The 17684-nt window shown below is 40.5% G+C and overlaps 1 protein-coding gene across 1 annotated transcript; it reads right to left on the minus strand.

Annotated features, from left to right (window-relative positions):
• Window positions 1-232: 232 nt before the first annotated feature.
• LOC138869083 (uncharacterized mitochondrial protein AtMg00860-like) lies at window positions 233-1147 on the minus strand. The gene is made up of 2 exons (XM_070146673.1): window positions 1019-1147; window positions 233-607 (listed from the first exon to the last, which is right to left on the minus strand). Exons 1-2 carry the CDS (start codon window positions 1145-1147, stop codon window positions 233-235), a joined length of 504 nt encoding a protein of 167 aa, XP_070002774.1.
• Between the last annotated feature and the right edge of the window lie 16537 nt (window positions 1148-17684).

Raw genomic sequence — 17684 nt, forward strand, 5'->3', positions numbered from 1 at the left:
TCTGCCACTTTGCAAGCCTCCCTATGGGCATAGGCTTCTGAAAAATATACTTCAATGGGTCCAAGCGAGATATGAGATAAGTAGTGTAGGATGACAAATAATGTTTCAACTTCTGTGCCACCCAAGTTAGGGCGTAACATGTCCTCTCCAGATGAGTATACTTAACCTCGTAAGATGTGAACTTCTTGCTGAGGTAATAGATAGCCTACTCTTTCCTGCCTGTAACATCATGCTACCCCAGTACACAACCAAATGAATTATCCAAAACCGTCAGATATAGAATCAAAGGCCTCCCCGGTTCTAGCGGGATCAACATGGGTGGGTTCGACAAATACCCCTTTATCTTATCAAAAGCCTCCTGACATTCATCAGTCCATTTAACTGCAGCATCTTTCTTTAACAGCTTGAAAATCGACTCACAAATTGTCATGAGTTGAGCAATGAACCTACTAATATAATTCAATCTTCCCAACAAACTCATCACCTCAGTTTTGTTTCTTGGGGGCATCAGTTCCTGAATAGCTATGATCTTCGACGAGTCTAGTTCGATACCCCGACGGCTGACTATAAATCCCAACAACTTCCCAGATGGTACTCCAAAAGCACACTTTGCAGGATTGAGCTTAAGATTGTACCTACGAAGCCTTTGGAAAAACTTCCTCAAATCCCTGACATGGTCAGACTGCTGTCTAGACTTCACGATCACATCATCCACATACACCTCGATTTCCTTGTGTATCATATCATGAAATATTGTTTTCATTGCCCTCATATAAGTTGCCCCAGCATTTTTCAAACCAAACAGCATGACCCGATAATAGTACGTTCCCCACGGAGTGATGAATGCCATCTTTTCCGCGTCTTCCTCGTCCATTAGAATCTTATGATAACCCACGTAACAATCCACAAAAGAACCAATCTCATGTTTGGCACAGTTATCAATTAATATGTGGATGTTCGGCAGGGGGAAATTGTCTTTTGGACTTGCCTTGTTAAGATCTCGATAATCGACACACACCCTGGTCTTGCCATCTTTCTTTGGCACCGACACAACATTAGCTAACCAGGCAGGATACCGCATAACACAAATGACCTTTGCATCAAATTGCTTGGTAATCTCTTCTTTGATCTTTACACTTATGTCCATTTTGAACTTTCTCAACTTCTGCTTGACAGGTGGGAGTGCCGAATCAGTGGGCAGTTTGTGAACCACTAAATCGGTACTTAGACTCGGCATATCATCACATGACCATGCAAAAACATCCTTGTATTCGAACAATACATTAATTATCTCCTCCTTGAGTTGTGGGTCCAGATGAACACTTATTTTAGTTTCGCGAATATTGTCTTGGTCCCCTAGATTAACTGCTTCTGTGTCATTTAGGTTAGGTTTGGGTTTTTCTTCAAAGTGACTTAATTCTTTACTAATTTCCTCATAGGCCTTGTCATCGTCACTCCACCTCATCATCACATTCGATTTCTTGTATTATTATTTCTGAGTTAGACTGGCTTTTAAAACTGGGCCAAAGATTCCTCATGCATGTCATGTCATTGATATCAGCATAACAAGAACTGTACAAAAAAGAAAAGAAAAATGAAAACAAAATTAGGACTGAAGAAAGGAGAAAAAATTGCATTTCATTGAATGTAAAGATAACAGGGTTTTAACTCATCCTAACAGACAGAACATAGCAACTGAATTACAAACCCTGGAATAATCCAGGTGAACAAAAAGGAAACAACACCCACTACCATGACTCCCTCCGAATTGGAAGAGGAATAGCTTCCCAATTGTTGACTTTAGCACGTGGTCTGATGTACTGTATATCTGCTTTGCTGGACCCTTCACCGGCCTCAACCACGTTCACTTCAGCAAATACCCTCTCGAACACCTTATCCAAATTCTCCTCTGCCCCAATCAGTGACCCTGACACTTTTGCCAACAACTGCTTTCTGACACCCGACCTGACGAAGGACCTGGACAGGCATGGAATTGGTTTGGGAAGAACCCAAGCTTTCTTTTTCAATTTACGAGCCCTTCTAACATCTTCCATTGTTGGCTTGAATCCCAACCCAAAGGTATCCAAATTCTTGGGCAAAGAGACAGGTTGAACGATACCTTGAAGCTCAGCCCCCAAACCTTTCCCTGGCACGAACCCATTACTTAGCATTTCTGACACTACCATGGCGGTCGCAGCTGCTACCCTGGGACATGGAATGCTTTTACCCTTCGGCACCTTATCCACCGAGATTATGTCGAAGACCTGATAAACCCACGGTCCTTTATCATCATCAGTCTCTATAAAGGGCATGATGGCATCACTTACAGCATATGTGTGGTCTTCCCCGTGTAGCACGACCTCTTGTCTGTCCCACTCGAACTTGATCATTTGATGCAACGTGGAAGGTACTGCTTTGGCCGCATGGATCCATGGTCGACCCAACAAAAGTTTATAAGATACTGCAACATCCAGCACCTGAAATTCCATAGTGAACTCAACCGGGCCAATAGTCAATTCAACTATAATATCCCCCAATGTGTCTGTTCCGCCTCCGTCGAACCCTCGAACGCAAACAGTATTTTTGTGGATTCTATCATCCTCAATCGTCAACTTGTTCAGTATAGATAATGGACAAATATTGGCACTAGACCCGTTATCGATCAACACCCGAGTTACCACTGAATCTTCACACTTGATCGTCAAGTAGAGAGCTTTATTATGTTCTGTGCCCTCCACGGGCAATTCATCATCAGAAAATGTCACCCTATTTACCTCAAAGATTTTGTTGGTAATTGTCTCCAAGTGGTTTACTGAAATTTTTTCAGGCACATGAGCTTCATTCAATATCTTCATCAAAGCTCGGCGATGTTCATCTGAATGGATCAGTAATGACAACAACGAGATCTGGGCCGGTGTTTTTCTCAGTTGTTCAACAATGGAATAATCCTGTACTTTCATCTTTTTCAAAAACTCTTCCGCTTCTTCCTCTGTCACAGCCTTCTTGACTAGTACTGGATTGTCTTTAGTAACCCTGGCCTTTCTCAACTCTTCGGGAGCAAAACAACGTCCTGACCGAGTTAATCCTTGCGCCTCACAACTCTCTTCCTCAATTTCCTTCCCTTTGTATGTCACTACTACCTTTTCATATTTCCACAGCACGGCTTTGCTATCAACCATGGGTAATTGGACTACCAGCTTTATGACAACTGGTTCTATGTAGGCCCCTTTCACAACAACCATGGGCGTAGACGATGCCCCTAGTACCACTAACTTGGCTGGCTCTGGCTTCTTTGCGACGACGGACGACCCTTTCCCTATTACCACCACTGGCTTGTCATTCACCCCTTTTGGCTGGGTTGTTGGCTTTGCCCTAACTGCATTTTCCTTCTCCTTGGTTTTAATAGAACGGATCATCATGACCATCTATGAGGGCTTTTTAGGCCCTGTTCCCTCATATAGCAGTTCAATCATGTTGGCCTCATGATGTGCCAGCAACGGGTTTTGATTAATATTTGGTGCCTCCGGAGCCTATACTTCAATACGACGATTATCAATAAGTTCCTGCACCGCATTCTTCAATCTCCAGCATTTCTCAGTATCGTGCCCCGGCATCCCTGAACAATACTCATAGCTGACCGAATGGTCCAGGTTTCTTGGAGGGAGATTTGGCATTTTGGGCTCGACTGGTGTCAACATTCCAAGCTGTTTCAATCTATAGAAGAGAGTGGTATAAGATTCTCCCAATGGAGTAAAGGTTCTTTTGTGCTGGACTTTCTCATTTCTGAAAGTTTGGTTCGGGCGAAAGCCGGCTCCTGGCCTATAAGCCCTCGGGTGTGAATATGTGTTTTGTGGAGCTGGGTATGTGTTTTGGGTAGCCGGCGCACGCCATTGCACGTGAGCCAGAGGCTGGGTATAAGCTTGGGCATGATGGACGTAAAAGTGTAGCTCCGGTGGTGGATAATAGTGTTGAGGATGGCCATATGGGGTATACGGGTAATTTGGGTGGTGGGGTCTGGGTTGGTTGTAATATGGTGAAGGGCTTCCAGACCTGGACCATAATCCGGATTCGACATTTGCAACCTCTTCTTTCTTCTTTTTCCCAAGCACACCCCCAGTGTCGTCTTGAATGGCTTGGGTGGTTGCTTTGATTGCTGAATAACTCATGATCTTATTGGATTTGAGTCCCTCCTCAACCATACCTCCCATTTTCACAACTTCATTAAAGGACTTGCCCACTGCTGACACCAAATGACCAAAATAGGTAGGCTCTAAAGCCTGCAAGAAATAATCAACCATTTCACTCTCTTTCATCGGGGGTCAACCCTCGCCGCTTGCTCTCTCCAACGGAACCCATATTCTCGAAAGCTCTCACCGGGCTTCTTCTCGATCTTTGTTAATGATAGTCGATCTAGGATGATTTCGAGATTGTATTGAAACTGACAGGCGAAGGCTTGGGCCAAGTCATCCCAGGTGTACCACCTGCTATGGTCTTGTCTAGTGTACCATTCCAACGCCGATCCACTCAAACTTTGGCTGAAATATGCCATCAGCAATTCATTTATCCCTCCTGCTCCTCTCATCTTGCTACAGAATCCCCTTAAATGTGCTATTGGGTCGCCATGCCCATCGTACAAATCAAACTTAGGCATCTTGAACCCGACCGGTAACTGAACATTTGGGAACAGACGTAAATCTTTATAGGCCACACTTACTTGGCCCCCTAACCCCCTCATGTCTCGGAATGATTGCTCCAGGCTTTTAACCTTTCTGATCATCTCCTCCTGCTCAGGGGTTTTGGGCGGCTTCTCGAGGCCTGCCGTGAGATCAAGATGAGGGGCATAAGAGTAGGGTTCTGGCACTTTGAAGGTAGGCTCAGGGAGATAATACTGGTTGTCGTGCGTCTGGAACAGAGGTTCACTGGGGGATCGGTGTAAGGTAGCAGGCGAATGTGCTACAAAAATGGGAGTAATTGGTGGAGGAGGGTATGAGACTTGTTTGGATGGAGGAGCCTGTGATGTATGAGAAGTGGTGCCTTGGCATTGTTGGTAGAAGGGAAATGCTGGAGATGAATTCACAGTGGGTTGCTCCTGAGGCTGAGCTACGGGTGGGATATAAGCGGGGTTAGTGGGATAACTGGCGGTGGATGCCCTTTCACCCAAGCTTGATACATTTCAGCCATCTGTTGTTTCAACTTATACATTTCCTTCCGCATTGCATGAACGTCCATTTCCTCTACTTCTTTCGATGGGTCCACAATACTCGTATCAGATTTCGGGCCAGTCATGTTCACTTTATCCTTAGACCGGGTGTTGTATGGATGAGTTGCCAGAATGCCAAACAACTAACCACCTACCTGGACTCAACACATTTAGACAACAATTCTGTTAGCGATTAGGCTTCAACAGATTGGATAACCACACATTGGGCATGAATGCACCTATACAGTTAGCCATTTCTATTATGCATTTATTCAACCGCATGCGTCATTCCGGCATTTCCTTTGTTCCAACTGTAAGCTTTCTCTTTTCTTTTTGTTTTCTTTTCTCTTTTCTTTTCTCTCTTTCATCTTATCTTTCCGCATTCTATTCCTTTCTTGTTTTCCCACTCTTTTCTTTTCTTATTATTTTTCCACCCCTCTTGTTTTTCTTCTTTCTTTCCCTCTTCATTTGGTTACGGTCGAATCCTATAGAGATTCCGTACGTATCGTGACCCCGCACGAATCAGACCAGGCGTAGTTCGTGAAAATAAGTGCCAGAATAAGGGAACAAATTTTGGGGGAATTTTCAAATTTTTCATTACCACAAATATTCTATTACAAACTAAACATTCTGAACTGGAAAATAAGAGACTCCTACTAAACTCAAATACAGACTCTGAACATACTAGCATATTTGGACGCAAAAAGAAAACAGACTGACAAACAACCAACTCTAAAATGGAAAATACAGACTCGATCTATGAATACATTAGTGCTTCAAAAGTGGGTGCCCGCGAGGCATCGTTCGGCCTCACCGCGGGTTTAGGTGCCAAATCCCTTTCAAGTTGCTCTAGCTCATACATGGTTCGCTTGACGTAAATCATCACTGTCGAGAAGAAGGTAGTGCGGGTCATGTCTTCACATGCCTGACATCTCCTAAGGATGGCGTGAGCAATGGTCTTAATCTTGTCTCTTGTTCGACCCTTTTCTATAAGCAATTGCCTTACTTGATTATTGCGAGCCTCCAACACATGAGAATCCTGAAGGTGCTAATCCTGCAGCTGCTGTATTTCTACTTCCATTCGGGCCAGTAAATCATAGCAGTGTCCCCTTTCGGTCTCAAAAGCTTTAGCTTGCTTAGCTGCCTTATCCTCAAGGGTGACCACTTTTCTTTTCAGACTAGCAATGGTATTTTCATAATCCTTCTTTAATTGTTGCATGTAATGGGTGCATTCTTCCGTTCTTTTTACCCACTGTGCCCGGAGTTCTGCTATGGTGCCTTCGAATTTTTTCAGCTTATCCCGGCACTCATCAATTTGCCTTTTCATCCCCTTTATCAACCGCTCGTCCGACCGGCTCCTTTGTTGGTTATTGGCAGCTATCCTCATTTGCTGGACTTGGTCCCTAAGCGCCTCGTTTTCTTGGGCCAACCTGTTCTTTTCTTCCTGATCAGCAGCAACTTGCACACTGTTCTCAAATTTCAGAGCTCCAATCTGTTGTTTCAGCTTGCTGATTTCAGCCTGATAGCCTTCTTCTTTTGCTAGCCAACCCCATTGTTCTTGTGATGATTTAGTGAAATCCTGGATGTGGGGTCTTTTAGCTGGCCTCTGATGCTCAAGTTCTCTTCTATACCATGTGAGGTATTCTGGCGACATTTCTCCTTTGGCCTGATCCTGCACACAAGTATCTGCTTGTAGATATTGACATTCATTCCAAATCTCGCAGACTTTTGCTTCGGGAAACTATCCGTCAGGGCTAATCTCAATTACTTGAGCACTAAGATCTTCCTCCCGTGGCATTGTTTGGCATCTCCCGAGTTGTCTCAGAACCCGACACAGAGCATAAGGCTGGATGCTCTTAAGGCCCATTAAAAGAAAATGCGACCTAGCTGCTGGCATGTATATGATTTCTTCAACAGGAAACCATCCCAACGTCCACTGTATCTGACTGTCCGTGAGAGAACGAAAGTATGATATCCATGTTGTTACTCCTTCAGGCAGACTAACCCCGTCAATCCTTGTGTAAAACTCTCTTATACATGTCTTGTCAGACGAACCATAACTCAAGAGCGGGGAACGGTAGCATAGATGCTCGGTCATCCACATTTGCAGCAACAAGTTACACCCCTCAAAAAAGTTTCCCCCGACTTTGCAGGCAGTGAGAGCTCGGAAAATGTCAGACACGATCATAGGCGCAAGAGTGCTTTCATTTTGAGCAAGCAAGGTACTGACGACCCCGGCTACTTTTATATCAATATTCTCATCTTTCCTTGGGAACACCAGGAGGCCTAAAAAGGTTATCATGAAAGCCACCCGTCTGTGCTCATTCCATTTTTTACGGTTATTTTTACTGTATAGCTTGATGTCCGTCTTGTTAAACCCTACCACGTGGTCGTACCTGTCATATATGAAGCGCAGAGTACAGAAGACTTTTGCCAAATCTGGGTTATAGACCGTCCTGGGTATTTTTAATGAATCCAAAAACCGATGCACCGTGATGGCTCTTGGAGCAACCAGATATTTTTCTCTTAACGGAACCTCAGCATTTCCGATGTACCCGGCGATTTCCTCCAGAGTTGGGGTGAGCTCAAAATCTGGGAAGTGGAAGACAATGTGCGCTGGGTCCCAGCAAGTGACCAACGCTCTAATAATATCACCCCGAGGCTTGATTTCCAGCAAACCCGTAAGACCTTTCAGATATTTCTTGACTTCGTCTTGTCCTTCTTTGCCTAAATCGTTCCACCATAGCCACAACTCGAAAGGGATTTTAGTCATTATTGAGAAAGGTTCGTTTTGCATCGTGCTCATCCTGCACATTTATTAAGGTGATTTAAGCAAAAGAAAAATTTTTATTTGACTCAAAACAAAATTAACTATTTCCTTTTCCAAATTTAAAATGAAAGACTCGGTTTTCAAACACGGCCTTTCAGCACTCCCCAGAACGAAGATTTTAAGGCTGTGAGAGTCAACCGGTCAAAAATCAAAATTGACCAAAGGTGGCCATTATGCAAAGTCAGCCTTCCAGCGTCCATCTCGGGAACGTTCGGCTATTTTTGACAAAACGGCATCACCTGATTTATTCATGCAAAAATGTAAACTGAAATATTTTTGGCTATTTTTTGCAAAGGGGAGGTTGGACCCGATGAAGGTTGCCTACGTATCTCACGCCCTGTGAGAATCAAACCTGCGTAGTTCGGGCCAAGAAACTAACTATATTTTTTAAAACAAGGCTCTTTCTTTTCATTTTCCATGGCAAGACAAACTATTTTTCCTTTTCTATTTTTTGAAAACAATACAAAATAACGACTCTCCTTTTTCTTTTTTATTTTCAACAAACAATAAACAACCTATATTTTTTTTCCAAACTAAAACAAAGACTCTTTTTCTTTTCTTTTTCAAGACTCTTTTTCTATTTTTCCTTTGCTTTTTAGTAAAACAAACTATTAAAAATAAAACATTTTCCTTTTTCTATTTTCTCAAAATTTCGGCAGAGTTTCGACAGTATTTGGTCATTGGTTTTTCTAAAATAATCAATTAACTTCCTAACTGCTATTTCTAACTTTTTCTCTTTTCCTTTTTTTATCAATTTTCCAACATTCCCGAGATTCAAAAGCCGGTCAACATGCCGGTTCGGAACAAATATATGTACAGAACAAGTAGGATGCATTAGGATGGTCTTTTCATTTTAGGTTTCTAGCCCTAGACGGACCCAACCCCTGTGTTGAGTCCCCTAAGTCAAATGCAGCATGATGCAATTAAGCGCTCCTACTAGGGATCCGGCATGAAGTCAAGTTATTCTAGGTTCAAAACCTGGGTATGTGTTCTAAAGAGTGCACCCGAGCGGACAACTCGAGTCGAGGAGGGGGCAGCATACCGGGGACCCGCGAGATCGTCTGACTTTGCAACTAATCCGAGCCTCTTTTTTATTTCAGGGTATGACACTAACAGAATAGGGAGTCTCGACCAGTAAGCACATCCCCGGAGGTGAGAAGATAAGGGTTTCGGCACAGTTTATATACAGTTCAGATAATATCAAAGCGGTAAAGCATTTAGCACATTTAGCATGAAACATGTAAGGAGATCAGATAAAGCCAACACAATAATTATTCTAAGCTCGAATTCTTAAACCTTGAACCGAAGTTCTCGGTAAAATTCCCTAGCAGAGTCGCCAGAGTTGTCACATCTCCTTTTTACCTGTACCCGTGAAGGTGTACGAATATAGGAGTTTTTCCAGTTAAAGGATAATCAGAACGGGATTTAATTATTATTGTTTAGAGTCGCCACCTGGGAGATTAAGGGTGTCCCAAGTCACCGGTTTTGATCCCGAACTGAGGAAAAATATGACTCTGTTAACAGTCCGCGAACAAGAAATCCGGATAAGGAATTCTGTTAACTCGGGAGAAGGTGTTAGGCATTCCCAGGTTCCATGGTTCTAGCACGGTCGCTCAACTGTTGTATTTTGATTTTATCTGATTTCAAAACATGTTCTTGCTTATGGTTTTTTTTTTAACCGCTTTTATTATTATTACGAGAATTGCAACGTCATGAAAATGTGTCTCGAACCACGTCACAATCAATGTACCCGAGGTCGTTGACACATTTCGACTCCGTTGAGATTTGGATTTAGGTCGCATCAATGCGCACCCGAGTTTAATAAGGTAATTTATTAAAAACGCCCCTAAAGTGTCTAACGCGTTATTATCTTTAGGGAAAGTCGTGAAATTCGCTAAACGGCCCATTCCGAATTCTAAGAAATTAGGACAATATTTACCGGGGGCCCCGCAATTTGTAGTTTTATTTGGCGAGGCTCATCTCACTTATTATTTAAAAGGCCAACCTAAAAGCAACTACGATTTTTTATTTTTTGTGCATAGTAATAAAAGGAATTACTAAACAATTATTCCATTTGAAATGGCCCAATCCTTATGAATTTATTTCATGATTGTTGGTCCAATGAACCAGGGTTGTGAAAAACCCAATTCTCGTTAACTATAAATACTGGGTCTGCTTTTGGCCCAAAGTAGGTGAACCTACAGGCCACACGGAGCCAGCTGGGTGGTCGAATCCCAGCAGGGGCAAACACAAACCAAACGATTTTTAATTCCAAACAATTATTAATCTAAGAAACTAATCAGTCTACCAAATTAACACTAACAGATATTCAAACTCAAGTGACTATGCCCAACCTTTTAAACAAAATAAAACCGCAGGGTTTCCATAACCTTTTCCATAACAATTAGCATTCTCAATTATAATTGTCAACTCCAAACATTGATCAACAATCCAAACACCTACATGGCCATACATCTGACTGGACTCAACCTAGGAAAACCTGAATCAATTAATGATTCAATAGGTGTCTGTTAACTATTGCAATACCAATTATTTTTGATTTTTTTTTAACAGAACTATGATTACACAGAGTCCAGTACCTATTATACTAAAATCAAGTCTAAACGAACACAAGCTACATATCGAAATAGCCCAGGCATACAGTCCATAATTGATTAGAATGTACAGTTCACTAAGTCACAGGATATGTTTATAACATAATAAAATTTAATAGAAGAAGAGAACTGCAGCAGAAACTTCGATTTCAATTCATTGTTGGATAGGAGAGTTTACATTGGGACAGTTCAAATGTGTACCTGGAAATCTGAATATCAAAGGAAGAAGGAGCAGTTAGCAACAGCAGAACAAGCAACAGTGATTTGGAATTTCAAACAGCAATTTCAACCCAGAAATGAATCAGTGATCCAGGAGACTTTTCAAAACCAAAATAGCACCAATACAACCAGCAATGAACCCATCAATCTACCCATTCGATGAATAACCCACAGCCAACTCAACTAAACCAAAACCAGTGCTCAAATACTTCCAAACACTTTTCAGATTTCAACTATTGAACAGACACGAAAGAGTTCAAGCTGTTTTTGATTTCGAGATGAACTAGAAAGTTGAATTAAAGCTGGAATTCGTAAACAACCTGAAGAAAACAATGAAACATTGATTTTTTTTTTGATTTTTAAATGTTTTGAACTTCAAGTTTTAGATCTGAACATTCAGAGAGGATCTTCCTTAGGAAATTTTTCAGACCCCTCAATCAAGGCATTGGGGTTGCCTTTTATAGGCAACAAATAAGGTAGAATTCTCTATATGGAACTCACACCTTTTCCCCCTTATAATTTCAGATTTCCCCTATTAGTCCTTCAATTTCTGCCTTGTTTCTCAAGTTACTTCCCTAAGTTTACTGAAATCTACACTAAAGTCTTATTCTAGAAGGCCCTAAGGTGTTCTTTTACCTATACTACCCTTATCTTAGTTTTGAAATTACTATTTTTAATACAACTACCCTTTTCCATGCCTAAATTACCCTTATTCCCTCCCTGAAATTACTACCCAAACAAGCTAAACTTCAAACCCCTAACTAACTGACTCAAAACCCTCTGTTAGCCTTAAACGGACCAATTATAGTTTCCCAAAGAATCCAAAACAGCCTTAATCAGACCAAAACAAATTAAACTAATTAGAACTAGCTAGACGACTAATCAAACTGAAACCAAACATGAACTAATTATAATTTAACTAAAAGAAAAACATAAACTAATTCAAGCAAAACTTAATAAAACTTATTAGCAAATTATAAATCGAACTAGTATCAAGAATTGGAACATATTCAAACAAACAACTAGACTTAATCAAATCGGGATACAAGATTAGAGCAATATTGACAAAAATTAAAACGTAAATTAACTAGACATTTAAACAAGGAATTCACACATGCAGAAAATCAGAAAAGGAAAAAGAAATTGAAGATGAAAGAAAAATACCAATACGAACCCCCTGACCACGAAGAGCTCTCCGGCAAGCAGTTTTTTCTCCACATCCCCGAAATTTCTGACCCTTAACATCCCTAACCATGTGTTTTCATAAGAAACACCTGGTTAGGGTTGTTAGGGTCCGAAATCATGGAGATCCTGCCTTAGGATTTTGGTCAGAAACCCTCGATCTGAGATTCAAGCTTTTCCAGACAGATTCGAGAGACAAGGCCATGGAGGTTGGGTAGAGGAGGCCCAGACGGTCACATGGTGTTAATTTGGTGTTATTTGGGGTAGGTCTCGTCGTGACCGGAGAATCTTCTGTCGAAGATTCGAGGAGATGGGAAAATATTCGAGGGACACCAACGGCATGGTTAGAAAGAGGGATTCATGGGGAATCTATGGTGTAAATTTGGGACATATCGGCGTAGGTTGTGTTCGTCGGCGGTAGGGTTCCGGCGAAGGATATGGGGCGGCTTGTTTTTTAGGGTTAGGGATGGACGGGGGGTTTGAAAGATGAGATAGTGGGGGGTAAATATTTCAGACATATATATATAAAACAACCTAAGACGATCTCATCCATTCGATCAAGAAACAACGGCTGAGATGGACTTTGCGAAAACGACGTCGTTTGGATTTTTTGAGGACCCGGACCTGGTCCGCGTTGGATTGGGCTTGGGGCGTTGGAAAGAAGAATGAAATGTTGGGCCCAGGTGAATTGTTTTGGGCATGGACCAAATCGTGGGCAACCTTTTTTTTATTTCTTTTTGTTTTCTTTTTTTTCATTTGTTTCTTTTATCTATTTTTTGTATATTTTTTCTGATTTAATAAAATTGCAACAATTAAAATTAAACTAATTAATTTCTAAAATTATTTTAAAAACTATTTCGGGATGAATATACAATTAAACAATTAAAAATACAAAAGTGAACTATTTTTGTTATTTTCTTCATATTTTGTCCTAAAACAAATTAACCCCTAATTCATTAAAAATATGAAATTAAATCCTAAATGCAAATGCATATTTTTGTATTTTCATATGAATTAGAATGCACATATAATGCGCCAATTAGCAGAAAATGTCACCAAAATTCCCTAAAATTATAAAATAATAAAGAAATTGTTTTGTTTGAATTTCTGGGAATAATTTGCTTTTGGGCAAAAATCACATGCTCACAGAGTCATCTATGTTGATTACCCCAAGTGACTCACTTGGGGTGTTATCCTGTCCTAGAAAAGCCTTAGAGTTAGGTTTTTCGAGCCCATTCACCAAACGTCCCCCGGGATAAGGTGCGCCTTTTCTGCTTGATAGTTCGGGGACTTTGCTCGAGCTCCCCGATGAAATTTCTTCGGTTCAAGATTGAACCGCCTCCTTCACCGTTGGTTCATCGGTCTTCAGAGCGTCAGAGCTTTCTCTTTCTCGAGCTACCAGAAGGCAGTCATCATCCTCTTCCTCTTCCTCCTGGTCCCGAAGGCATTGATCCATTTCTGGAGATAGGGCCACGGTGTTAGCCTTGGGCTTTCGAGCTTTGCTTTTCTTTCACCTTGGGGTATTTGCAGACGACCCCCTCTTTCTTTCCTTTTCTTTGGGAGGCTTTAAGATCTCTTCTTCACCAGGTGGGGGCGGCCGCATTTCGACAGCTTCTCTGAAACCTACATAAAAGATGAAGTAAGTATTGCATTAAGGAACATAAGTAAGTAAACAAGAAACCTCACCGTAGTTTTTTGCCTCCCATCGTCCCTTGACTAAATCGTTCCAGCAATGCTCTGCATATGAAAAGTAGAGGCCAGTTGGCAGACCCAACCCTCGAGATTCTGGACCGCTCCAAGAAACCAAGCGACAACTGCACCATCGGATAGGGATTATATCGATAAAAAGACAAAACCGGGAAAGAAAAAGGGAAGCAAGGTATAAAGTAATTTATGTTTCATATTCCATTCCTCGGGGAATGACATCCTCTCAGCAAGAATCAGGTCAGAGGTCCTGACTCGGACAAAATGGCTTATCCACTCTCGATCTTTGTCCTCGTCGATGCTGGAGAAGAGAGATTTCAAGGATCTGCTTTGCAGTTTTATCAAACCACCTCGGTATATTCGAGGTCTATACAGCTTGATTAGATGGTCGAGGGTGAAATTCATCCCCTTGACCTGGATCGAGAAAAATCTAATCAGATGAACAATCCGCCAGAATGAAGGGTAGATCTGGCCAAGCGTCACTTGGTATCATTGGCAGAAGTCAAGAATAATTGGGTCTATGTGTTACACCCCATATTTTCGCACGTGGAAGTACGCTACAAGTAAATTAATATAAGATCGGAAATGAGATGTTACGTGTTACATCTCGCATTTTTTTACGTTAAAAGTTTCGTCTTCAGTTAATTGATGTAGACTCGGGGATGAGATTATCTTGAGGTTAACATATTTATGTTATTTATAACAAGTTATAAGTAAGTTCCATGAAGGATAAAGGGCACACGAATAAAAGAAAATGAGTAAATTCGTGAAGGTGAGAGGGGAAGAAAGTCAAGGAAAATGAATTTTCGTCCAAGTTTGGCATATTGGGATAAAATACGGGCCGAGCAATAATATCCGATATTTATGGACTAGTACCATACAATGTACCATATGACCATGATAGTGGAATGTATAAAGTATATTAAAACTAAGTACAATTTTAAGTAATTTGAGGCAATTCTTAATTCTGCGGGTAATTGGTTAATTATCGGGTAGCGGGATATTACCTAATTAAATTAATTGAAAACTTTGGATAAGTATCAAAGTAAGAACGTGGCAGCAAGCAGAGAGAGTCTAATGACTTTTGACCAATTCTTATTAGATGGATTAATATGATAGTTACACATTCACTTCACTTTCCAATCTTTTCTATCTCAAAAATACTACAATCAAAGGTGGAAAAAACGTTAGCCATTCTTATCACTTTTCAATTTCCCATTATCAAACACATCAAACCAGATTCTCAACCTTTCATTAACTAACGTGAATTCTTGCAACCAAGAGGAATCCAACAAGAATTATTAAAGTCAAAGCAACGAAACATTGTGCAGTTCTAAAGGAGTACGGTGCAACATTTTTCAAGAACATCATACGGATTTTTCCCTACTCCAGGTATGTTAAGGCTATCCCTTCTTTCTTTATGGCATGATTTATACGACACGAACAAAACGAGTAATTGCACAACTTCCATAAATGAATATTCATAGAAATACTAGAGATGCTTATGTTCTTGATTCCCCATGTGTCATGTTATTCTATCATTTGTTCGTAGGTCTCAGAAAAATACGTAAGTTGAAAAAAGTTTACTTCATGATATTATTCAAAGGCATTATCGTCTTATGACGTACCGATAGATTTTATTAACTCCAATTAGTTAGGCTAGGTCCTACTAAAGGAAAAATCTGAGCGCATGATTATTTTGATTCAAACACATTCTTCCTCCGAAAAGGACTTATTCAACATAGTTGTGGCCTTTTTAATTCGTTAGATGAAGTCTAGAAATTGCATTGTGAATGTACTGTTTTCTTGGTTAGGCATGTTTAGAAATATATCGTTTGTCCATTTCCAAAGTGATCATCTCTTTTCCATTTAAGGACAAAAGAACACATAGGAGCTCAATATGCATTTCATGCATTTATACGTGCACATTGATCCATGACCAGATGGCGTTATATACATATATATATATATATATATATATATATATATATATATATATATATATATATATATATGGGATATGGGAAAGGTTATGGCACTATATACGTATCACCACCTGATCAGCTGGTATACGCTAATGATTTGTCCACAGTGGCCGAGATGATATGATGGGATGCCCTCAGAGGCTTGATAATGTTATGAACACATGTACCTATGCACGACATGATATATATACGCATATTCATGACATTATGAGTATTTCATTATCTACAGAGTTATTCAGACTTACATGTCAAGTTTTTTACTCCATATTTCTCTCATGTCTATTATTTACTTATTCCTTACATACTCGGTACATTATTTGTATTGACGTCCCTTTTACTGGACATGCTGTGTTTCATGCCTGCAGGTCTTGATAGACAGGTCGAGAGTTCTCCAAGTAGGCTATCAGCTCAGCGGGAGATGTTGATGCATTCCATTGCTCCGAGGTTACTTATTTGGTCAGTATGATTAGTACATATATTGGTTGGTACGATGGGGTCAGTCCAAACCTTTATGATAAGTATGTACTCTTAGAGGCTTGTAGATAGATGTCATGTGTACAGATATTTGTATGGCCTTGTCAGCCTATATTTAAAGTATATAATAGATCACGTTGGCCTTAATAGGCTTGTATGTCACAGGTATAAGTTTCTATATCAGGTTGGGTCGTTCTATGTCGGGTATTCCCTCATTTTTACTCTGGTTGTATCATGACGCGCCTTATGGCTCACCTATTTATGATGATGTAATAAGAAAGATACGTTACTTTAGTAAACAGTTGAGTAAGGTACCAGGTGCCCATCGTGGCTCATCAGTTTGAGTCGTGACAAAAGTGGTATCAGAGCAGTTATTTCCTAGGGATGTCTACAAGCCATGTCTAGTAGAGTCTTGTTTATGGGTGTGTCGTGCACCACGCTTATAAGGAGGAGGCTACAGGGCATTTAGGATTGTCACTCTTTCTTGTTACTCTAGATCGTGTGGTAGAGCTCAGTTGTAAGAACTCAATTTCCTAACCTTCATCTTATTCATAATACAACAATGCCTGCATCCAGAAAGACGGTTGGTAAGAGATATAGCTATAAAAGAGTTGAGTCAGAGGAACTCGATTTTTCATGATGCTTATGATTCGTAAATATAAGGTCTTTAGTAGATCATGTGCATACTAAGACGTATAAGCCTCTTGATAAGGAGCCTTAAGGCAAGAATATCTATCCATTCTATGGGGAAAGACAATGAGATATTCATAAGATAAATACAAGTTTCAATAAGCAAAAGAAGCAAGATGAAGAAGGGTACGAGGTGCCCAGTTAATGAAGGTTAACAGTATTTACAACTCAGGTAGAGGAATATAAGCCTTTTGAGTTACCTTCAATAGTAGCAGAGGTATGTACAATTGGCCACACCGATCTCAGTTATAACCTATAGGAGCTAATATATATAATTTAAGAGAAGGACGGGATATCAGAATCCGGCTAGGGTTGGAGTAACCCAAAATGGTAGATGGATTGTTTGTATTAGTTGACGTTTCAGACGGATATTGCAAAAGTTCTAATAAATCTCCTTGTGAGACATCCAGATGGTGCACAGTATTACAGAGTTTATAGTCAAGTGAAGGAAAAGATGAGAAGTGACAGGCCTTGAGAGAACAAAGGAGTATAGGCCCTAAAGTCATATCCTCAATTCGAGAAATAAGTTCGCAACGCTAACGTGATTACTAGAAGTAAAAGATAAGACCCTAGAGTAATAATAATCAGTATGGACTGGTGAAAAAAGATAAACTAAACATGAATTAGGGACTGAATAATTTGATGATGGTCGGCATCATGAGAACTTCATATTGCGTTTCGGTGATAATGGAATGGACCATAGAAGAAGATTCATGAGAAATTAAGAGAATGGTTATTCAGGATGATGCTTCCCTAAAGCAAGCAATGTGAGCAAAGTTAAGCTT

Source organism: Nicotiana sylvestris, chromosome 5, assembly GCF_000393655.2.
Source record: "Nicotiana sylvestris chromosome 5, ASM39365v2, whole genome shotgun sequence".
Classification (NCBI taxonomy): Eukaryota; Viridiplantae; Streptophyta; class Magnoliopsida; order Solanales; family Solanaceae; genus Nicotiana; species Nicotiana sylvestris.

What these genes read in the sequence shown, in the direction of transcription:
- LOC138869083 (XM_070146673.1), bottom strand. Translation starts at nt 1,147, where the DNA reads ATGGACATAAGTGTAAAGATCAAAGAAGAGATTACCAAGCAATTTGAT. An exon ending in AGAAAGATGGCAAGACCAGG is followed by an intron (nt 608 to 1,018) that starts GTGTGTGTCGAT and finishes AATCCTGCAAAG; the next exon opens with TGTGCTTTTGGAGTACCATC.